This window comes from Dama dama, chromosome 11 (assembly GCF_033118175.1).
Source record: "Dama dama isolate Ldn47 chromosome 11, ASM3311817v1, whole genome shotgun sequence".
In the NCBI taxonomy this organism is placed as follows: domain Eukaryota; kingdom Metazoa; phylum Chordata; class Mammalia; order Artiodactyla; family Cervidae; genus Dama; species Dama dama.
Window position 1 is genome coordinate 83,085,561 of NC_083691.1, and position 24,447 is coordinate 83,110,007.

The 24,447-nt window shown below is 38.1% G+C and overlaps 3 protein-coding genes across 4 annotated transcripts in view; all 3 read right to left on the reverse strand.

Moving 5' to 3' along the window:
- Window positions 1–14,210, reverse strand: part of RMDN2 (regulator of microtubule dynamics 2) — a 65,276-nt gene extending 51,066 nt beyond the window's left edge. The window contains exons 1-2 of one of the 2 annotated variants that reach the window (XM_061155579.1): window positions 13,921–14,210; window positions 8,341–8,808 (exon numbers count right to left, since the gene is read on the reverse strand). In XM_061155579.1, coding sequence (XP_061011562.1) covers window positions 8,341–8,792 — 452 coding nt within the window. In that variant the 5' untranslated portion in view covers window positions 8,793–8,808; window positions 13,921–14,210. The remainder of the gene's footprint in view (window positions 1–8,340; window positions 8,809–13,920) is intronic. The other variant, XM_061155580.1, reaches the window with a different exon arrangement.
- Window positions 2,011–5,436, reverse strand: LOC133064230 (uncharacterized). Its single transcript, XM_061154044.1, has 2 exons — window positions 5,363–5,436; window positions 2,011–3,195 (listed from the first exon to the last, which is right to left on the reverse strand). Exons 1-2 carry the CDS (start codon window positions 5,434–5,436, stop codon window positions 2,232–2,234), a joined length of 1,038 nt encoding a protein of 345 aa, XP_061010027.1. The 3' UTR covers window positions 2,011–2,231.
- LOC133065593 (large ribosomal subunit protein eL27-like) lies at window positions 6,258–7,348 on the reverse strand. Its single transcript, XM_061156304.1, has one exon. It carries the CDS (start codon window positions 6,620–6,622, stop codon window positions 6,290–6,292), a length of 333 nt encoding a protein of 110 aa, XP_061012287.1. The 5' UTR covers window positions 6,623–7,348; the 3' UTR covers window positions 6,258–6,289.
- Window positions 14,211–24,447: the final 10,237 nt, after the last annotated feature.

Consider the following 24,447-nt stretch of genomic DNA (forward strand, 5'->3'; position numbering starts at 1 on the left):
AATCAGGATCAACTAGAGTCTATAAAAGACTCACTTTAGAACTGAGGACACATATAGGTAGAAAGTAGAAGGATGAAAAAAGATATTCAATGTAAAATAATATCCAAAAGAGAACAGGGGTGGCTATGTTAATATCAGATAAAATCAACTAAATCTAAAACTTGTGAGACAAAGAAGAACATTTTATAATTATAAAAGATTCAATTTAACAAGCATATATTACAATAATAAACATATATGTAATAAACATTAGAGCTTCTAAATATATGAAGCAAACACTAGCATAATTGAAGCAAGAAATAGACAGCAACATAAAAATATAAAACTCTTAAGAGAAAACATAGAGGAAAAGCTTCATGGCATTGTATTTGGCAATTTCTTGGATATGACATCAAAAGCACAAACAAAATAAAAAATAGATAAACAACTTCAAAATGTGTCAAAGGACACAATCAACAGTGAAAGGCAAACCACACAATGGGATAAAATGCAAATCAAAACCATAAAGAGATACCACCTCACCCTCATTAGGATAGTTATTATCAAAAAACCAAAATAACAAGTATTGACAGGGATGTGAAGAAACTTGAGTCATTTTGCATTCTTAGAGAAATATAAAATGGTGCAGTTACTATGGTAAAAAGTGGAAGTTCTTCAAAAAAATTAAAATAGATTTATTATATGATCTAGTAATTCCATTTCTAGGTGTAAATCAAAAGAACTGAAAGCAGGGCCTGGAGGAGATATTTATACACCCATGTTCATAGCAGCATTATTCATTATTCAAAAGGTAGAGGCAATCAAAGTAAGCATCAACAGAGACTGAATAAGCAAAATGTGATATATACATACAATGGAATACTATCAGCCTTAAAAAAGGAAATGCTGACACATGCTACAATATGGATGAAACTTGAGAACATTATGCTAATTGAAATAAGCCAATCACAAAAAGACAAATATTGTATAACTCCACTTATAGGAGGTACCTAGAGGAATCAAATTTACAGAGATAGAAAGTAGAATAGCAGCTGTCAAGAGGCTAAGGGAAGAGAGGATTGGGGAGCTATTGCTTAATAGGTATAGAATTTCACTTTTGCAACATGATAGATAATGATGGTTGCACAACAGTATGAATATATTTAATGCCACCAAACTTAAAAATGGCTACAATAATGAATTTTGTTGTGTGCATTTCACACAACAAAAAAATTAAAATAGAAAAAAAGTATGATACATTAAAAGGAAAAAAACGAGAGTAAAATTATCTTAGTACAAATGCTATTAACTTAGGGGGCATTTTATTATAACAAATAATTGAAAATAATTCAAATTTGTTCCCTCTACAAAAAACAATTATTTTCTACATATTTTTAATTCTTATATGACTTCCCATTTGTTATTCTGATAAACATATTTATAAACTTTATTAATAGAATGGAAAAAACTAAATATTCACTTCAAAAATAAAATTTTGGAGACATGTTTTAAAATAAAAATTTTATTAAAATTTTTTTAAAAATAAAAATTTTGGAAAAAAATCTAAAAATTTTCACTTTAAAAAATAGTCATAAAAATCTCTGATTTCAGAGTTTTCTGAATTCTCATATACATACACAAATGTGTATTAAAACTATTTAATTAAAATATCTGGTTTCAATATATTCTATTTCTGACAGTATGTTTTTATTTATGATTTGATCCTTGTGTAGTATAAAAACACTATCAGTGGGATGTCTAGCATGAGAAATAGGGCTAGGAAGGCCGATATAAATAGGAATTAGTAAACTAATATAGATATATAGATTATATAGGAATACTATTTTAATGACTAAAGTAGAATAAAAGAAGATGTTAAACTCTCTAAGAATGTAATACATTTAGAAGACCTATTTATCAAAACTTGATGTTATTTTCAGACCACAAAAGCATTACAACAGTAACTCAGAAATTTGGGACTAGGCAGTCGGTAAGCAGTAAATCTGTTAAAAGCCTGAAACAGATGAATAATCTTTGACTTCCATATTCCAATGTTAATAAACTATCTTTAAAAAATACAGAAAATAACGTTAAATTTAGACTGCAATGTAGAAATCTTTTTCAGAAAGTGCAGGGAAGCTTAGCAAGGGAGACTTCTTGAAAGCTGAGCAGTGATTTCTACAGCCCATATATATACTCTGCCTGCAGGGAGAGCATCTGGTTTGAGCTGCCCTTCCAAGAGAGGGTAAAGTCTAAGGTGACCTTATTTTAGGAATTTCATTAAGTGAAGATTTGTCTTCATCTTTAAATGAGAGAGCATTGTTTTCGTCTTCAAAGGGATCTGAGGTAACTTCATTTTGAGGTAGTGCAAAGCCACTAACATTTTTATAAAATGAAGTAAATTCAACGTTATTGAGAACAGGGCATGTTACGCTTTGAGAGGGATGCTGTTGAACCATAGCTGGAGAAGTGTTTCTACTGTGACTTTGAAAAGTAGGATAAACAGAATTGCTCCTTAACTGGTCTCTTTCTTGAATATCATTGTCAATTCCATGTTGTTCAGAGGAATAGGAAATAATACTTGGAAGAGTAAGCATGGTTGCTTTGCTTTGATGCAAGGTAGCAACAGTGTCCCAACCGGCAGAGGAATTCATTTTTGATTTAGAATTCATAAAATAGGTAGTGTTACATTCAGGAGGATAAGAGTGTATATATTTTTCAGCACCAGTAATATTCGAGTTTTTAGAAATGATTTCAACTTCATTTGGATTAAATATGCATGAACTACTTGCATCAAAAGTACTAGCATTCTCATAACAGGAAATTATGCTTAGTTTCGGGGTACAGAAAATACTTCTGGATCTAAAGCGAAAGTGTTCTGAGGGCGACTTTAAATCACTGAAGCTTCTTTTTTCTTCAGAATCAAAGTTAGCTCTACTTTGTACAGAATGAAAGGACATACTGCTTTTCTGAAATTTAGGAAATAAAGAACGTCTTCTTTCAAGGAAATCTGGGTAAAAAGGCATATTTGATGAAGATGAGGAAATTTTACTTCTTTTACGTGAAATGCCTTTAAGCATCGGAGAAGGACGAGCTGCTTTAAAATCAAGAAATTTTGTTGGTTGTATAACAGAAGAGGCTCCACGATGCAGGAGGTCTGAAGTAAGTTGATCTGCAGGACATTTTGGTTGGCAGTTCTGGTCCTCTTTGCAGCAACTGGAGTGAGAAAAGTGTCAAATGAGGAAAAAAGAACAGGGAACACAGGTGGAAACCTGCCAAGCGTCCTGAAGAATAATAGCTACCTTATCAATATGGAAACAGGGAATAAGAAATTAAGACAGGTGAAGTTGATGGTTACCCAGATGTACCCCCAAAGAATGCCTAAGTCTAAAAGATTATTTCTAACTACTTACATGGTACCTGCCCACTGTACTAAACCTTGGGAAGATAAATGGAAAGACAGGGTGGTAGGCAGAAAGAAAGGTCAGGGAAAAACATAATAGAGGGCACCACAGCAAAAGGGTTCCCTGTAGGCAAACGGAGAACTTCCTGTTTTGAAAATAATTAAGTCATAATATCTGTTTGAGACTACTGAACTAACAGATTTGAAGGAGTTGATAAGCACAATAAACTTATACCCCACTGGCTAATGCTATTTTAAAATATTAATCATAGATAAAGCAGAACCTCTCTGGAGAGAATATTTCACATAAATATCCAGATATTCAGTCACTGTGGGAAACTAAAGGAAGCATTAAAGCTTGGTTTATGAATATTTCAATGTTCTTTAGCACATGAAACATATGAAGATGTGTTTTGTTTTCTTTTTAAAGGCTTACCTTAAGCATTTTCCCATATTGAATTTAATACAAAGCAAATCTTTCCCTTCCTTTCTAAGCCATCATCCTTAGCCATAAAAATGTCCTGTGTAGGTGGAAGAGGTTAGATGCTGAATGCTTAAGCTGCATATAGAATTAACATGGCAATAACACAGAATATGATGATAGCAGATTCTAGAATCTAATGACGTCAGTTTAAAATAAAATTGTTCTATGGCTCATCTTTCTGAAAAACTGCAATTCATGTGACTGTGGAATGTGTATTCTAACTTGAAAGCTAAATTTATCTTGGCAATAAAGCATGGCATCTGATTACATGGACCACATGCACAGATTATGGAGATCTGCTGTTATATTGTAACCCATTTAAAAGCAAGATTAACAAAACTATTAGAATACTATCCTCTTCCTTTTCCACCTATGACATAAAACACTCCCTCAAAAAAAAAAAACAAAAACAAAAAAACCACTCCCTCAAGCAGCTTCTCCATATCCTGTATACTGTAATACTACATCTTGCTTTTGTTCCCTTTCTAACAACCTTCTTTGGGAAACCCTTGAATAAATCCCTTTCAAAGCTCTCTAATTCTCTTCTTCTTCTGGGACTCCTATGATTCGAATGTTGGGGCATTTCACATTGTCCCAGAGATCCCTGAGGAAAAGCTCTCTAATTCTCACCATACCACTGTCAGTTTATAACCCAATTTTACCCAACATTCAAATGAATTAATCTGTTCCTGTTTCATGGTTGCTGGCAGGAGACACACGATTCTTGCATAAGAGACAGAGAACTTTGTTACTCACAGCAAATTACGCAATGTGATCACCCGCTTATTTATGTTGGTTCTCCTTGACCTCAGGACCCACAAGGGCAATGCGGAGAGCCCAGAGACTCTTAATATCAAGTGAGCTGCCTTTCAAAGAAGGCACCACCACGCTCAGGGAATCCCCCACTTTCAGAGCAAGCAGTAACCACATCTGTTCAATCTGCTGTTAGTCCAGGAGGGAGACACTGCCTCATTCTTCAGTTTCTCATCACAAACCAGAGAATGGCCTGGAGACAGAGGCCACACCAACCTTATACCCATCACAAAAATGAACTCAAAATGGACCACAAACTTAAATATAAAATGTAAAACTATGAAGCTCCTGGAAGATAACATGGGAGAAAACCTAGATAAATTTGGTAATGACTTTTTAAATACAATACCAAAGGCATGATCCATGAAAGAAATAACTGATAAGCTTCTGCTCTGAGAAAGATAATGTCAAGAGAATGAGAAGCTACAGACTAAGAGAAAGTACTTGCAAAATACTTGCAAAGACTATTTCCTTTGAAAAGGGACTGTTAGCCAAAATATACAATGACCTCTTAAAACTCAGCAATATAAAAATGAACAATCTCATTTAAAAATGGGCCAAAGACCTTAATAGATACCTCACCAAAGATGCACAAATGGTAAATAAGCATATGAAATGATGTTCCACATGATATGTCATTAGAGAAATAAAAACTAAAACAACAATGTAATGTTACTACATACCTATTAGAATGGTCAAAATCCAGAACCCTGACAACACCAAATGCTTGTGAGGATGTAGAGCAGCAGGAATTCATTGCTTATGGGAATCCAAAATGGTAGAGCCACTTTGGAACACAACTAGAGGCTTTCAACATAACTAAACATATACTTACCATACAATCCAGCAATCATGCTCCTTGGTATTTCCCCAAACAAGATGAAAATTTATGTCTACTCAGAAACCTGTACATGAATGGTTATTGCAGCAGTTTTCATAATTACTCAAACTTGGATGCAACCAAGATGTCCTTCAGTGGGTGAATGGATAAATTGTGATATATCCAGACAATGGAACATTATTTAGTGCTAAAAAGAAATGTGCTATTAATGCACTATGAAAAAGTATAGAGGAAACTTAAATACATATTACTAAGTAAAAGAAGTCAAATTGACTACATACTGTATGATTGCAACAATATGACATTCTAGAAAAGGCAAAATAGTAGAGAAAGTATAAAGATCAGAGGTTGCCAGGGGTTAAAGGGGAGAGAGGGATAAACTGGCAAAGCACAGAGGATTTTTAGGGCACTGTAAGACCAGCAAGAACAAATGGTTCTTCTAGAATACATGAGTTTAAAAACTAGATAATTCTATTAAGTGAGCAAGGCTGTATGGCCCATGTAGTCTCTTAAAGCCCAAATGGAATGGACAAACAATGAATTTTATTATGGGGTATTACTTTAACCTAAACTGAAATAAAATCTAATTTTTGAAAGGGAGGTTTCTAAAGCTTTATATAACACTGTGATACAAATAATATCTTTTTTTTTGGCCTGGGGTGGGGTGGGATTTAATGACTGAAGAAGACAGACAAAACTGAAGCTTCTGGGAAAACTATTTGTTCTTTCTGGTCTTGTATCTAGCCTTGAACTTGACCTTGGCCTCTCATCAGGCTTTGCATTTGATAGCAGGGTCTCTGAAGATATCCTTGTTGCCAACAGTTTCGTCCAAGGGGATACCCACAGAGTACGTTGTGGGCCTGAGGTGATTATAATGATAAACTTTCACGAAAGACTTGATCTTTGACCTCTTGGCGATTTTCTTCTTGGCCGAGGCAGCTGTCACTTTGCAGGGAGAGCGATGAGTTCCAGCCAGCAGAGCATGTCTGTGGGGTGTGTCTGAGCTGCTGTCACCAATGTTCTTCATGATGACCACTTTGTGTCCTTCGTAGTGACTGGCCAGGGCCAGCATCGCGTTCCCGGGTTTTGTGAACTTGCTCATTTCAGCAGCTACCACTCAGGATGACAGCAGAAAACTAAATAATTATTTTAAACCCATGGTTTGATAGAGCAATACAAGTAAAAGATTGACAGCCTGGCGTATTGCAGTCCAGTCACAAAGAGTCAGATACAACTCAGGGACTGAACAAGTATTGATCTCAAAAGACTTGATCAATCATTTACATTTCTTCATGTATGAAATCACCTTTAAATCCCTTCTCCTTGTTTCCTTTCTCTAGATCCCTCCTCCTTCTCCCAATTCTATATTCAGCAGATCGTCTATTAATTTAAGTAATAGTTATTGTCATCTACTCAGCTTTCCCAGCGGCTCAGCAATAAAGCATCTGCCTGTAATACAGGAGCCTCAGAAGATGGAGGGTTCGATTCCTGGGTTGGGAAGATTCCCTGGAGAAGAGAATGGCAATCCGTTCCAGTATTCTTGCCTGGAGAATCCAAAGGACAGAGGAGCCTGATGGGCTGTAGTCCACAGGGTCACAGAGTCAGACATGACTGAAGTGACTTAGCACATACACATGGTGGTAGGCACAAAAACAGGTGTTAGGAATACGATGATGAAAACATAGGATCCTTGCCCTAATGAATTTCAGGCTATGTTACATTCACTAGTGCATCTTTACTTACTTCCCTATTTTACTCCTTAGAAACACTCAGTCAGTCAGTCAGTCAGTCAGTTCACTCAGTCGTGTCTGACTCTTTGCGACCCCATGAATCACAGCACGCCAGGACTCCCAGTCCATCACCAACTCCCGGAGTCCACCCAAACTCACGTCCATCGAGTCGGTGATGCCATCCAGCCATCCCATCCTCTGTCACCCCCTTCTCCTCCTGCCCCCAATCCCTCCCAGCATCAGGGCCTTTTCAAATGAGTCAACTCTTCGCATCAGGTGGCCCAAGTACTGGAGTGTCAGCTTCAGCATCAGTCCTTCCAATGAACACCCAGGACTGATCTCCTTTAGGATGGACTGGTTGGATCTTCTTGCAGTCCAAGGGACTCTCAAGAGTCTTAGAAACACTAGTCAGGCACAATTCCTTTTTTTCATAAATCATTTGTTTTCCCCCCAAGGATATTATTCATGCCTTGACTTTAGAATCCAATGAACTGTCCCATGCAAGGATGGAACTGAGTCACTTGTACGTTCTCAACTCTTTTTAGGTCTATACTGCCCAATTCAGTAGCCACTGGTGCCATGTGGCTGTTTAATTTTAAATTAATTACAATAAAATGAGATTAAAACTTTTCAGTTCCTCAGCTGCACAAGATACATTTCAAGTGCTTAAGAGTTACACATGGCTTGTGGCTACCATACTGGGCAGACAGATTTAGATCATTTCTATGATCAGAGAAAGTTTTATTAGACCACTTATTGGATAGTTCTTAATTACATAAGGGGTCAGAGACTGGTCACATTTAAAAACAGGTTACATGTTTTGGCAAACGATCACTGTCTTCCTCATATTCATGTGACACCACCAGCACTAGTAAGTTACTTATATTCTCTTTGTCAATGAGCTCTAAACTAAAATACTGACCTCCATTGAATATGGTTTTAATTATAACATAAGCCAAAATAATCACTCCTTTTTATGGCTTGTTATTAAATAGTAACAGCATATGTGACTGGGAATGTATAATGAAAATATCTAATTAATAGCAATAAAGAATCAATTTAACATAGAAAACATTTTAAAGAAACTTACCCTCCCTCACTTTCCGCTTCCTCTGAACTATTACTGGTTGCTGAACTCTGAACTGTGGCAAGCCTTCTTTTTCTAGCTCTGTGCTGAGGGCTTATTTTGTGAACAGTTACCTTCCCTCCAAGTTCACCTTGTATATACTCCTCCAGCTTTGGAATGGCTTCTTTAAGAACTCTGATTTCCTCTTTGAGTTCTTCCATATTTGTCAGTAATTCATTTAACTTCTCCAGTATCTGAAGCTGCCTTCCTTGAAAGATCGCTGTTGTTCCTTGGCCACTAGGCATTTCATCTTGCAAAGTCATCAAATCAAGTGAATTACCCAGAGAAAGAAATTTAGGTAAATCCACTGCTGTCCTTGGTTTACGAACCTTGTGATACCACAAAAGCAGCAAGCTGATTCCGGCAGTTCCCACCACAATGCCAAGTATCATTTCTCTATTTATGGAATGAGGCATTTCTCAGGTTTTGTTTCTAAAATTAAAAAAAAAAAAAGTAAATGAACATTATTTCTGTCTTTGCCGAGGATGAAAATACTAGTTTTTTTTCCCCATCAACAAAAATCAAGTCTGCATCATCACAAAAAATTTAATAACACTTGATAAATCACAAACTAAAATAAATTATGAGTAATTGTCTCTATATGGCAATTACTATCTGGGTTTCCCCAGTGGCTCAGCAGTAAAGAATCCACATATAGTGCAGGAGATGTGGCAGAAACCACGGGTTCGATCCCTGGGTCGGAATGATCCCCTAGAGAAGGAAATGGCAACTCACTCTAGTATCCCAGCCTGGAAACGCCCATGGATAGAGAAGCCTAGCAGGCTACAGTCCATGGGGTCGCAAAAGAGTTGGACATGACTTAGTGACTAAACAACAACAAAAAACCAAATTGCCTCTATAATGTATGTGGGTGAGTAGAAATACTACCTTTAAGGATATTACTGACAACCAGTGTAAAGTATCAACTTTAATTCAGAATCTGTATTCTATACATCTGATCTGAAATTTACTCTTTGTTATGTATTTTTAAAGGGTATGATAGAGGTAAAAGCATCATTATAAATTTCTGAAAAAAACTATTTAAGAATTCAAATTATGCCTACCTGTATCTGAACCTCTTATTTGTATAAAATTAACTTCGTGACGCTATGGACTGTAACTAGTGTGCTAACATCTGGGTTTTACGTAATCTTTCAGGAAAGTCCAAGAGAAAGCTTTTCCTTAGCATCTAGTTCACATTCTGTACTCCAATATAGAGTGATCAACAACATTTTAAAATGGGCTTTGGGATATATAATATAAAGGTTTGGCATAGTTGTACCCACTTCATCTCTGCTTTATTCAACGTGGAAAGCAGAGACACTAATGAATGTGCAGGTTTCACCTCCTTTCTTCTTCTGCCCAGGAATTCTTCTGCTTCTCAGTCATAGTTTTACTTCTGTTTGAAGCCTTAATGCTTTTATTTTCTTTCAAATGTTCACTTCTTTTTAAAGTAACAAAAAACTCATTTCTTTGACTCCTTCCTCATACTGAACTTGCACCATTTTGCATCAAAGACCTAAGCTCTGGCCCATCTAATTCCACATAACCTCAGCTACTTTGACAAAATGCACCATAATCTTTCTTTACTTTATCCCCTCTTCACTAGTTTTATTGCTTATCACTGTTCTTAAAGTCAGAAGGCCCCTAAAGGAAAACAACAGTATAAATCTTTCCACCACATAAAGTTACAGCAAGAAGTTGTCATCTCTAAACCAGGAAGCAGGCCCTCACAAGATACTGAATCTGCCAGTGCCTTGATCTTGGATTTCTTAGACTATAAAATAATGAGAAATAAATTTTTGCTGTATATAAGCCACCCAATCTACAGGATTTTGTTATAGCAGTGTAAATGGACTAAGACATGATCCAAAAAGCACGCATATTTTAAAAAAAGAGGACTAAACAAAAAACCCAAGTAGAGCCTATAGGGTAGTATCAAGCAGTCTAAAACATATATAGTTAAAAGGAAGCAGGGGTACCAAAAAAAAAAAAAAAACCTTAAAGGAAAAATGGCCAAAAAAAATTCCAAGTTGGACAAAGCCTATAAACCCAAAGATCCAAGAAGATCAACATAATCCAAAAAAAATAACATTAAACCAAGGCCAAACATTATTAAAATGCTGAAAGCTAGTAATAAAGAAATCTTAAAAGTAGCCAGTGATGGGGAAAAAAAAAAAATTACTTACAGAGAAAGAAGATAAGATTACAGTAGACAGTGTCTCAGAGATGTCACCTCAGAAACAAATCAAGCAAGAAAACAATGGAGTGACCCTTTGAAAGTGCTGACAGAAACTTTCAACTTGCATTTCTATACCCAGTAAAATATTTTTCAAAAATGAGGGTATTTTAAACAAAGAAATTTTAAAATACTATTTTAAATATTATTTAATATTTAATTTTTTTACATTTTAAATTTAAATTTTTATTTATTTAAATTTTAAATTTTATATTTTAAATTTTAAATAAATTTAATATTTAAATATTGTTTAAATATTTATTTTAAATATTGAACTATTTTAGTATTTTAAAGACTATTTTAAACAAAGAAAAGTTGAGAGAATCCATTACCAGCAGCCATTCACTATAAGGAATGCTTATATGGGGTTCATCAGGCAGAAATAAAATGATAACCACAGAAATTTATGGATCTATACAAAGGATGAAGAGCACCAGTGGTGGCAAACGTGGCAAAATATAAGTCTTTTTTTTTCTCATTTTAAGATTGATTCATTAAATACTTGCTTATTACAGCAAAAATGACAGTAACATCATGAGATTTTTATCAGATGTAGAAGTAAGAAAGTAGCATAACAACGGCACAAAGGATAAGGGAATGCTCAGTCGTGTCAGACTCTTTGAGACCCCATGGATTGTAGCCTGTCAGGTTCCTCTGTCCATGGGATTCTCCAGGCAAGAATACTAGAGTCAGTTGCTATGCCCTCCTCCAGGGGATCTTCCCAACCCAGGGGATCAAACCCAGGTCTCCTGCATTGCAGGCCATCTGAGCCACCAGGGAAGCACATGACTATCTTTTTAAGCAAAAAGTATATTTACCTAACCATTATAAATGTGAACTCTAATTCTAACCATCTGTCCACTCCCATCCTATGTAGGAAACACGCCAGCAGCAGATTCACACCAGTCTGTAACTTGACCTAAAGTTGGAGGTAATTATTATCAGCTGGTCGATTTTATTTCAACAAAAAAATATATCATAAACTAAATTATTTTAAAAGTGTATTACAAAAAGGCAACAGATACAAGAAAAGTCACTATATGTTCATGATTTAATATTTACATCACATCTAATAATCACTGGGTGTCAAGCGTGACCATCTTAGCTCTTGTCAATACAAAGATTAATGCAGGCTGTTCACACGCTGACGTTGAGGTCTATTAAAAGAACTCTTCCTATTGATTGCTTTCTTGGCTCATTCCTGCTGGGCCTTCTTTGAACTTTACATTACAAAAACATAGCCTCATTTGAATTATTTTTTAATTTAATAAGTAAATAAATGGAAGTCAAGATCTACCAAGGAAGATCTTATTCCTGAGATGGTACCAGGTTTTAACAGGTGAGAAAGAGTTATCAAATTTTGTTTGACCCTTTCTTTAGAAATTATACCAATCCCACATTATCTCTTTGAGGCAGGTCTTACTATTATCTCTACTGTGCAGATAAGCAAATTGAGGCACATAGCCGTCAAGTCATTTACCCAGAGGCTACCCAACTAGGAATGAGAACTGTTACCCTTGATAACTCCTGGTACTGTTGCATGATGAAGATTCAGAAAGCATCAACAAGGACATAAAGGAGAATTGCTGAGTGGGCAGAGATGTTCAGAACTGAAATACGACTTCAGAACCATGAAAATCAACTGGGAAAAAAGCTAGAATCAATGCAGCAGGTACTGGTTTCAAATAACCACAACTAGAGAATAATAGCTCACACTATGTCAGAGTTTTATATCAGTATAAAATGAATGTGCTAAGTCAATTAATTTGAAAAAAAGGAGCTCATTAAAAAGAGTAACAGAGGAGAGTAATAGAACACCTGCTTGCCTGCAGTATTTAATTTCAAAGTTAATATTACATCATTTATATAACTTTAATATTTAATTATCACATTAGTAGTAGACACTTGCAGTTTATTATAAAAACAAAGTAATTTAAAAATATGTTGACTAGGGAGTTGCCTAGCTGTCCAGTGGTTAGGACTCAGCACTTTTGGTCCAGTGGTGACCACTCAGTGCTTTCACTGCTGGGGCCTCCAGCAATCCCTGGTCAGGGAACTAAGATCGCACAGAAGAAAGAAAGAAAGATAAAAAGAGAGAAAAAAAGAATAAATCTTGGTTTAAAATACAGATACACATAGAGAGAAATTAGACAATCAGATTAATCAGATGCTAAGTATTATTCCTGCCACATGTTTCAATTTGTAAGGTGCTAATAATAATGTACAATAAGATATAATTTAATTATTGGTATTTAAAATTAATATGTAATACATAATCAAAGATTATTTGCAGAGATGAGAATTAAGAATTCTGCTTAAATAGTAAATCATCAAAATGTTGATTCTACAGAAACTTCTACATTAAAATTCCTTTGTAGAACATGTCATAAAAAATTAACTTCAGAAAACATTTAATTTTCATGGTCTAGTTTCAATTAAAATTAATTTTCAGATATGGAAAGTATGCTTTACCAAGTTATTTACAATGCTTTCAAACAATATTTAGCATATACATTCACTTAGTTCATCAGCAGATCGTAGCGGGGAAATACATAAAATACAGAACTCTGATAAACTCGGAAGATGGATGAAAACTTGTGCAAATCAGGGTAAAGTACACAGTACGGGTTACAAGTGACCATGAGTTTTAAGCTTAAGGGAATTCTCTGAGACCTTGAATTAGCGATTAGATTCCCCACAGCGACCTGGATAACTCGATACTTCTTAAGTGAATTCTAATACTCATATTTCATTCGGTTTTCACTTTTTTTCTCCTATTTAATAATTCTTTATTTCGGGCTCCCTGATGTTTGGCTTATTTGCAAATGTTTGTCGAACAAAAAAATCTAGCCTTCATTTTCTGTAAAACAAGTAGAGAATCCGAGTTTGCCAAAACAAAACAAAAAACGTTTGCCGAAGGCTGAAAGAGAAGAAAGACCCAGGGAGCTCAAGTGAGAGGAAGGCAAGTGTCTAGGGCGGAAACAGCTGGGTCTGCTGCCTCCGCCAGGCTGCCCGCTCCCCAAGCACCCCAAGCCGGGGGCCCGCGCGGAAATACTGGCGACCTCTGGGGTCAAAAGCGGCGCTGGAGGAAGCCGCTGTAAACCCGCTCTGCGGCCCCCAAAATACACAGCACCGCGGGCTGGCGGGAGGATGCCCACCAGCAATGCGGCGGCCGACAGGACGCCTGCACGACCCGGAAGTGCGGTGGCCGCCGCCGGAAGTGCCGCCTGGGCCCTCGGCTCTCGGCCCTTGCCCGCGTCCCACCCCGGCCGGCAGAGACGCACACTGCCAGCCGGCTCACGCACCTGTTTTCGCGGCGCTGGTCTCTCTGCCGTCGGTGACCTGGGACCTGCTGGCGGGGTGGTCGGGAGCGAAGCGGCGGGCGGGCAGTAGTCCGGGAGCTTCCGAGTCCCAAGGTCCAGCGCCGCGGCCGGGGCGTCCTGACCCAGCTATCGGAGGCGCCGGGGGAGGGGCCGGCTCCACTCGCCCCGCGGGCTCCCGCCTCTTCCCGCTGGCGGTCAACTCACCTGAGCGGGTGCCCGGCGCATCTTTTACAAAAGGAGACAAGTGCGCCCCACCGGGCGCCTCGACTCGCTTGGACTTTGCCGCCCGGTTGTCGCCTCCCCCAAAACTCATCTCCCCGCCCTGACCACCGCGCCCTGGCTCAGGGCCACCCGCGGAGGTTCGGCGCGCTCTTGCTGCCCCCTGCGCGCTTTCGTCCGTCACTGAGGCTCCCCAAACCCACCTCCTTGCCTTAGTATCATCCTTTTTCTCTACCGTTTTCTAGATATCATCTTGAACCTTCCACATGACAGGGTCAAACATGGATGTCTTGTGCGAATTACTGATCAAGTTATCCTAACTTTAACTCGCTTTCTATTTTTTGTTAATTCGGGGATAATTGTTTTGCAATACTGTGTTGGTTTCTGCCATACATCAACATGAATCAGTCACAGGTATACATGTATCTTCTGGGTCCTGAACATCCCCCGCATCTTCCTCTCCATCCTTCCCGTCTAGGTTGTCACAGAGCAGTGGGTTGAGCTCCCTGTGTCAGAACAGAGCTCCCTGTGACAGAAAATTCCCTCTTGCTATCTATTTTACATATGGTAATTATGTATTTTCAGTTAATTCTCTCAGTTCTTCCTACCCTCTCCTTTGTCCTTCCCCCAATCCCCACCATGGTCCTGAGTTGCCTTTAGGTAAAAACCGTTTTCTTCTCAGATGCTTAACAATAGAGATTTTATCCAGCTTCACCTTCTGTGGTTTGTGTCAATATAATGAAAATAAAATTCTGTCAAATGAACTATTAAAAACTGCACACTCACTCTTTCTGTATTGTCCTTGCTTTGAGCTTTAAATTTAGGCTTGCAGGAAACATGATCTTGAGTAGTAGATTTCCTGCCAGTGTGTTGAATGGAATTAAAAATGGATGCACTCCTATTTATCAAAAAACCCCACAAAAACAACCAAAAAACTGCTCTGTAGTCAGAAGACTAATTTCACAATCCATATGAAACTATTTACTAATGGAGCTTCTATAGGACCTTTAAGACTATAAAATGTTTTTTGAGCTTTGAAAGGGAAAAGTGAAAGGGAAGTCGCTCAGTCCTGTCTGACTCTGCAACCCCATGGTCTGTAGACCACCAGGTTCCTCCATCCATGGGATTTTCCAGGCAAGAATACTGGAGTGGGTTGCCATTTCCTCTCCAGGGGATCTTCCGGACTGAGGGAATGAACCCAGATCTCCCACATTGTAGGCAGACACTACAGTCTCAGCCGCCAGGGAAGTTTTTGAGCCTTAGGCAAGCTATATTCAAGAGTAAGTAAGCCTAGCCAAGTCATTTTAATAAAACTAAGTTATGCTTTGATGCTTTTGAACTGTGGTGTTGGAGAAGACTCTTGAGAGTCCCTTGGACTGCAAGAAGATCCAACCAGTCCATCCTAAAGGAGATCAGTCCTGGGTGTTCATTGGAAGGACTGATGCTGACGCTGACACTCCTGTACTTTGGCCACCTCATGCGAAGAGTTGACGCCTTAGAAAAGACCCTGATGCTGGGAGGGATTGGGGGCAGGAGGAGAAGGGGACGACAGAGGATGAGATGGCTGGATGGCATCACTGACTCGATGGGCATGAGTTTGGATAAACTCTGGGAGTTGGTGATGGACAGTGGGGCCTGGCATGCTGCGATTCATGGGGTCGCAAAGAGTCGGACACGACTGAGCGACTGAACTGAACTGAGCTGCACTGAAGTTATATTTTGGAAGACAGCAAACTAATGTGTGTGTGTGCTCAGTCTCTAAGTTGTGTCTGACTGTTTGTAACCCCAGAGACTGTAACCTGCTAGACTCTTTCCATGGGATATTCTAGGCATGAGTACTGGAGTGGGTTGCCATTTCCTCCTCCAGGGCATCTTCCCAATCCAGGGATGGAACCAGCCTCTCCTCTTGCGTCACCTGCATTGACAAGTGGATTCTTTACCACTGAGCCACCTGGGAAGCCCCAAAGTCATTTTATTAAAGCAATGTTATATTTTGGAAGACTACAGGCTAATACATAGCATCTAAGATTTGGAACTGTAAAGCAGTCCCTTCTAAGAACCACTTTTGTTCACATCTTGTGGTTTGCAAGGATTTTACAATATAATGCTAATGTTTGCTTTATGTAAACAGAATACAATATAATATAAACCTGTCTAGCAGGTTTACATAGGTTTCTCTTTTAACAAGATTTTTTTCCTAAAGAAACTCAGCTGTCTCTTCGATAACACTTAAAAGGTTTGAAGCACCTTGAGATTTAAGCTTTTCCAGGAGTCCATTCAGTTGTTCACCACTGTTTCCCTAGCATACATCACAGAAGAGGTCTGCAACAAAAACGTGGAATATGGGCTGAGAACAGTGCCTTGCCAACCCTCCGCTCCAAAAGAAAGTGCTAACTTGTTCTTCACGTTAAGGGAGTAGGGTAAAATAGCCAGATTCTTTCATATGCCTGTGTGGCACCTGTTTCCCCTTGATTATGTTTCCTGAGCAGTAAAAATTATCTGAGAGGTAGAAACTCACATAGTGGTAGCCATTGATCTTTGGCAAAGTTAAAACTAAATAGTAAAACAAGAGGAGCTGTATTTGCCAGGCATTGTTGTAGGAATGCCATGAAAGAGAAGGAATGACTCCACCTGCCTCTACTAGGAATGAGGTCTGAAAGAAATGTCTGAAGGGAAAAAGAAAATCACTAGGAGTCTCAGTCGACTCAATGGACATAAGTTTGAACAAACTCTAGGAGACAGTGAAGGGCAGGGAAGCCTGGCATGCTACAGTCCGCGGGGTCACAAAGTGTGGAACACAACTGAGCAACTGACCAGCAACAGCAAAGGAATCTCAGAGACGTTGTTTGTCATGAACTGAATGTTCCTTTTCCTCCAAAATTCATTGTATTTAATCCCCAATCCCCAGTGTGGTGGTATTTGGAGGTGAGGCCTCTGGGAAATAATTAAGTTATGAGACTAGACCTCTCTAGAATGTGATTAATGCCCTCATAAGAAGACATAGGGGCTGTTTCTTTTTCTATCATGTGAGGATACAATGAGAAGCCAGCCATGTGCAACCCAGAAGAGGACCTTCACCAGAAACCAATGTTTTTGGTGCTTTGATCTCTGATATCCCACCTCCAGAATCACGAGAAATAAATCTTGGCTATTTAAGTCACTCAGTCTATGGTAATTTGTTACAGTAGCCCACACTAAAGACATTCTTATTCATCACCACTAGCACGGTATTACAGTCAGCTAACACCTCTTCTGTACAGGCCTTCACAATTTGTCCCCACCTACTTTTGCAGCTTTTCTCTACCATTTTCACCAGACGTCAATTCTTCACTTTGTCTATAGGCAAACTACCGTGTTTTCTTTCCATCAATCACACGTTTCCCCAGCGTCTGTGTCCTTTTTAGGCTACTCTCTGTGTCTGTAATACCCTGCTCTTTGCCACCTGTCAAAAAACCAATTTATCCAATTTAATCTGCTTCCCTTGAGAAGCTACTTCACACGTTCTCCTCCTCCCCCTAAGAAGTACTCCTCCACGCCCTGCCAAAACTCTGTGAAAGGGTGAGGCGTTCCCATGAGCACAAACCCACTCCGCGCTGACTTTCTGCGCCCTGCTCTCCGGTACACGGGTTATTATTACCACCTGCTCAGTGACTGCTGCATCCTGGATTCCGAACATATTCAAGGCAAGGATGTATTCATCTCTGTATCCCCAGCGCCTGGCACAGTGCTCATATTCTATATTGATAAATGTTTGAAAAGCTCTTTTTTTGAGTATTATTTATTCTCAGGAGAAAAGCAATATGAAATGCGTAGTCTTTTAGATGGTGGAAACATGAGAAGTGTCAAGGGTATGTGGTGCAGGGGGTAGTGTTTCATTTTTATTTCTTGGGTTTTACCTACGTGGTTTTATTTCCAAGAAGAAATTGAATGACAAAGTTGGTGGATGAAGGAGCCATCCAGGCATAACTGAAGCTCCAAGTTCCCCAGCTTAGGTCTGTAAACTGGAGGGAGATCTAATAGCAACTACAGCCACAACAGAAAGATTGATTGACTCCTACACTCAGTTCCTGCTTTATTCTGTACATGAATTATCTTAGTTCATCTTCCCAACAGTCTTGTGAAGTAGGTTATTTTACAAATGAGGCTTTGCTGCCTGCAATGGAACTTTGGAAGGGAACTCTTCATAACACCTTTGGTAAGCACATCATAGCACTTCTCAAGTAATACTGTTCTGTTTGCGTGTCCTACTTCAGTTACTTGGTGTTAAGCCTTCTCTGCTCCCTCTATGGGGATTGAACCTCCAGATCAGAGCACTTATCCCATGGAAGGCTTCCTCGTTAGGGTTCTGCCACTGTCTCTAAACCACAGGGTAGAAAGTTATGGTGGGTCTATCATGTTTAGCATAAACTAGGAATAGAGTCTTGGGGAAAATAATCCTGTGTCTAATATAAACAGTTTGGGGCTTTTTTTTAAATTTCAGGGATCTATAGAACACAAGAAAATTATTCCCGAAATTTCTGGAAAAATACCTATGACTAAAATTGGACCTGCCAAGGGAAAAATGCTTTTATTGAAAAAGGTATAAGGATAAGTTTATTAACTATTGCCATAAGACTAAGCAATTAGTATAATAAATCATCAGTCACATCATACAATAAAACAGCCCACTATTTTGGTACTGAATGAATATTAAATGGCATTTTAAAAAAACATGTATAAAAAAGAAGTTAGCAACAATATTTATGTAATACAATGTAGCAATTCAATATTAATCAATTTGTTAAAAATATAACCACCTCATTAAAGTATAGAATTCTTATAAGAAAATTTTTGTTTTGATAGAAAAATTCAGTTTTTGTTCAATGTCATATAAGTTGCCTGATTGATGCTAACCTTGGCCAATGATTATCAGCAGTTTTTCCATGACAGATAAAGATAGGGATGAAGATTCTTCAGATATTACAGGAGTTTTGTAAGTCACATTCTTACACTGAGTTTCTGAGTACAGCCTATTCAAACAACTGCTTTGGATTTACTCTAAAATGGAACTCAACCAATTCAGAGCAAAAAGTCAATTTGTCCCTCCCTTCTTCATTCTTTCTTTATCTTCAGAGCAACTGTTATGGGACATTTTTGACAGTATGTATGTCAACTTTACATGTCAAGGTCAGTTTCATTGTTTGTGGAAGATAGCAAAGAAGTCAAATGTTCATCAATTAGAAAAATATTGTTACAATATATGTGTGTACAAATTAGGCAAAATAACTGAATAGTTTTAATTATATATAAAACTAGAACAAAAGATTTCATTTAGGACATGGATGATAAGTAAATTTTGTGTATGGTTCTCCTGGGAAAAATTAGGGTTAGCAATTTTCCAGACCTACTATCCTCAGACAATCCAAAGAAAACTTATTTTCCCTTTAGGAACAATATCTCATTCAGGAAATCATTCAGTAGACAGAGGCAGCCTCTTGGTGTGCAAATCAGCTTATAGAGACAGTTACTGTCCTAATGCAATAGAGACACATTAACTAGTCAAGCATTGTTAAAACTTTTTCCATTTTATAAAAGTTATGTTCCTGTCTTTATAATTAAGGTGTGTATTTGGACTCTTATTCAAAGAGTGAATCTAGAAAAAGCAGGAAATTCACCACCATAATGATTTTAGAAGAAAGCTTGTCTCATTAAGCAAGTGACCAGTCATTTGTATTATAATCAAAAATAATTGTTGTTTGACTGCTTAGAACTGGAAACATATCATAAAAGTCATTCTATAGAAATTGTGGTTTGTTACTTAAGTAACCCCATAAAATCCTTTTAATCTATATGATAACATGCTCAATGGTTTTCAGTTGAATTCTAACAGAACTGCTGATGTCAGGAAATTATCTTCTGTACTATGGCCTTGGCTGCTTCCATTAAAAAAAAAAAAAGAAGTACCCTTGACTTTACCAGCTGCAGCAGCTAATAACTGTCCAATGAAAGAGAAACATCCATCCTCCAGCTATGATGTTTGCTTACCAGCTAATGCTAATACATCCCACGGCCAGTCAGCCTCTGCCAGGTTTTTAGCAATGATAGAACTACCTATTCAGTAATGGGGCTCTTCGACTTTCTTGCATGAAGCAAAGCAATCCTTCCAATCCTCCCTAAAACAAAAAAATTTCTGACAGTAATAACATTTACTCTCTGTCTTACTAGTGGAAACCTCCTGTTTCTCAAAACAAATAAAAGGGTGCTAAGAGGAGCTTCTCTTCCAGACGTGATGACATCATATAGGAGACACAACTCAGAAGGCACAACTCATTTATGTATTTCATAAATGAAAGACTGTTGACAAAACTAACTCGAATAATTTAGTTATTTGCATGCAGAAATTTTGCAGAGTGAAAATAGCTTCAAAAATCTTCATAAAGCATTTAATTGCGAGAATCCAACTTTAGACGTAAAGGCACTTCCCTTATTTTCCTCTGCTAAATGTTTGTTATTATGGAGACGTGACCATAATTATGTATCATGATTTTCTCCTCTTTTTAGGAGGTAGAATCTATAAAGATCTTTCATCAAAATAATTTACTACTACTGTGGCTTAAGTCATGGCTTTAAAGGCATCAAACATCTAAATAAAAAATGAAGATTTCAGTTGATCCAAATACTTTTTTTATTATTATTATTATTATTATTATTATTTTCCAGTGGGTTTTGTCATACATTGATATGAATCAGCCATGGATTTACATGTATTCCCAATCCCAATCCCCCCTCCCACCTCCCTCTCCACCCGATTCCTCTGGGTCTTCCCAGTGCACCAGGCCGGAGCACTTGTCTCATGCATCCCACCTGGGCTGGTGATCTGTTTCACCATAGATAGTATACATGCTGTTCTTTTGAAATATCCCACCCTCACATTCTCCCACAAAGATCCAAATACATTTAAATATTTTGGTACCACCCATTATCTTTCCTAAAACCCTGCCTCTCCTCTTTGTCTCTGCCATATCTCACAGCTATCGCTATCAAAAACTTCAAGAGAAAAATCTCCACTCACAGCCTTCACTTCCTGGCTTCTTACTCACGTATCAGCTTGCTGCAGAAACCACTAAAGCGACACTGATGCTGCTCTCACAGGAGGGACAAGTTCTCCTCATTTCCCCCAGACAGTGGCTTTTTGTCTCTTTAGAGAGCTTCTCAACTTCAGTACTATTGATTTCTGTTATTGTTTTTGGACTGGAGAATTATTTGGTGTAGGGAGAATTTTGTTTGGGGATATTTAGCAACATCCTTAGCCTTGACCCATGAGTTAGTATGAGTGGGCTTGTGCTCAGCCATGTCTGACTCTCTGTAACCCCATGGACTGTACCCCCCCAGGCTCCTCTGTCCATGGGATTTTCCAGGCAAGTATACTGAATTGGGTTGCCATTTCCTCCTCCAGGGGATCTTCCTGACCCATGTCTCTTGCATCTCCTGCATTGGCAGGTGGGTTCTTTACCACTGTACCACCTAGGAAGCTACCAAGTGAATATAGTAAGTACATTTTCCTAGTGAAATAAACAAAACTTGCTAAGCAATGCCCCAGCATTGAAAGAGGATGCTATAAACTCTTAATTTCTAAGTTTTGGATAACTTTTTCTTAAAAGCATGGACCATGCCTTATTTGTTTTTCTATCCTCAGTACCTGATATTCAGTGATATAGATTGCAAATGAATAAATAGATTGATGGGTAAATGAAACTATCTAGGTATCTCAAATTTTTCACTTTCAACCAGAAATTTTGGCAAGTTTGAACTTCTGTGATCAGCCTATGTGATTGCTTAAAAAAAATTTATTTTAATTGGCTAATTCCAAGTAAGGTAACGTAAAGGGAGATAGTCCCCTTGGCCATGGAATTGTAAGGAAGCTGAAAAAGGAAATTTCCAAAATTAAGTAGAAATTTTTGATTTCACCTCAGATACCTAAATCTTGCCTAAAGTCAGCTCTGTTTATCAAAAGGCTTTTCTCATCAGAATTATACTATCGAGAATTTGGAATTCTTTCAAAATATATGTACTCTTTGAAATGTTTTAGTGTCACTGGTTTCTGGTTTGCAAAGTGCACTAAGTCTTTTAGTCATTTATAACTAAGTCATTTATAACTAAGAAGACAAACGGAAAGACTGGGATGTGTAGATGCATAGAAATCAACTGAACTGCTTGCTGATTATGTACAGTCTCTGAGTACCAAAGCTTCCAATTCTTATTTCTAAGATGGGGTCCAGGAATTTGTATTTCAAAATATTATCCTGAGTTGATGTTGCATGGACCACCCCTCAAGAAACATAGCATGTAGCTGAATTTCTAAAGTAAAAACAGGATCAGGCAGCCTTATTCTAGAGGAACAACCGTTGAATCTGGTTTTTATTCACTTTTGCTCTTTTATGCAAAAGGGTTCAAAGACCATGCTGAAAGGAACCAAATGATATTATGGTTTTGGAAACTAAGTATTTCATTAGGAGTTTTCTTTACTATTTCTCCTGCCACAGGGAGAGTGTTAAGAAAATAGTCCTCTTTCTCCTGCTGAGAAAATAGTCTTAGCAGGAGACTAAGTGGTCCCTGCTTCTCCAGCCTCTTCTGACAGGTGCACACCCCTGGCTTGGGGCCTGTGGGGCAGTTCTCAGCCATGTGTCCTAGCATGCCTGCAGGAGATGAGATGAGGCAACCCTCACATGAGCAGCACCTGCTCTTTCATTCTTGGCCAGCAGGCTTAGAGCTATCATCCGAATCAATCATTTATGTCACAATCATTCTCTGCTCGCCAAATTCCTTTGCTCCCACCAGTTAATTCCTAGATGTGTATAACCTGTGAACACAGTCAAAGATTTCATACAAGAGGTGTGAGAATGCTTTCTGCCTCCTTTATCAGACAGGACGCTTCACAGTCGTGGGGTACATGGGAGCATTCAAAGCTTCTACATGTTAGTGTTTGATGGTCATCCCAACCTCTGAGATGGACAGAGCAGGGATTTTCATTTTCACTTCACAGATGAGGAAACAGTCTCTCAGCGATTAAGTCACACAGTGGAAAACAACAGGCATTTCTCTAGAATAAGGCTGCCCGATCTCATGTTTACTTTAGAAATTCAGCTACATGTGATGTTTCTCAAAGGGTGGCCCATGCAACATCAACTCATGACTTAATTTTGAAATGCAAACTCCTGGACTCCATGTCAGAACTAAAAATCTGAAGGTTTGGTGCTCAGAGAATCTACATAATCAGCAAGTAACCTCATTGATTTATAAGCAAATAAATTTAAAAAGCTCAGTACTCTTGACTTACTATGAAGGGCTCTTTCTTGCCTCTCCTACTGAAGCCTAGCTTTGCATTTCTGCTCCTTCTTGGCTGAATTGTGAGAGCAAGTTTAGGCCCAGATGATGAATGAGCAGAAAGGTAAAGCAGCGGTAGTTAATTTTTCACGCACAAAATCTGAAGTTCATTAACATTTCCCACTTGTGCGTTACTGATTTTAATCAGCAGGGAAAGAGAACTTAAAAGTGTAAAGAGTATAAATAGTACCCTTTATTGCTGAGAGACTAGAGATATACTATTCTTTGTTTCATAAAGTTTTTATAAAATGTCTTTCAAGTCTTGATCTTAGAGATGATAAGCCATGTTCATTATTTTCATCTAGCACTGATTTCCCATTTCCTTAAGATTATTTCCAGTCCAGTACTTTTGTGGAAAACACAACTTGTTCAGATCTTTGCTACAAGGTTCCATAGTGTGTTTGTGAATTCCTAGACTCAGAATTAGAAGGGACTTAGGGAGGTCACTTAGGTGATATCTAAAGGAATATTTCTAGGGTTCTACATATAAAATCAGAGGTGTTGGGGATGACACAAGGTCTTGTGACCTTTACTAGCACAAGCATCTGTTGCACTTTACTCAGAAGGAGTAAGCAAGTAAACACACTTTCAAATGAAATCTTGGAATAACTGATAAGAACAACTTAAATTTGCAGGTTCAAAACATTTGAGCAGTTGGAAATTTACTTTTCCAAATAGTGCCTCAGTTTCTAACAACCATTGTCACAAAAAGTAAGAGCCTCCTGAAGTATATCTCAGGAATAAAAGAGTGATAAAATTTGGCAGCTTTTGAACTTATGCAGTAACCAGCAAAGATAACACAAGCTCGCATTCATTACATGAATTGCTGAAAAATCATTCTTGTGATTCCAGGGAAATGGTGTCGCTCAGTACTTTTAGTTAATCCTAAACATAATACTTTTATAAGACTTACTAGATTGGATTTTA

Excerpts from the sequence above, each read along its gene's own strand:
- LOC133065593 (XM_061156304.1), bottom strand. The coding sequence starts at position 6,622 with ATGAGCAAGTTCACAAAACCCGGGAACGCGATGCTGGCCCTGGCCAGT.
- LOC133064230 (XM_061154044.1), bottom strand. The coding sequence starts at position 5,436 with ATGAATTCCTGCTGCTCTACATCCTCACAAGCATTTGGTGTTGTCAGG. Across the intron at positions 3,196-5,362 it reads GATTTTGACCATTCTAATAG|TTGCTGCAAAGAGGACCAGA; the intron begins GTATGTAGTAAC and ends TTCTCACTCCAG.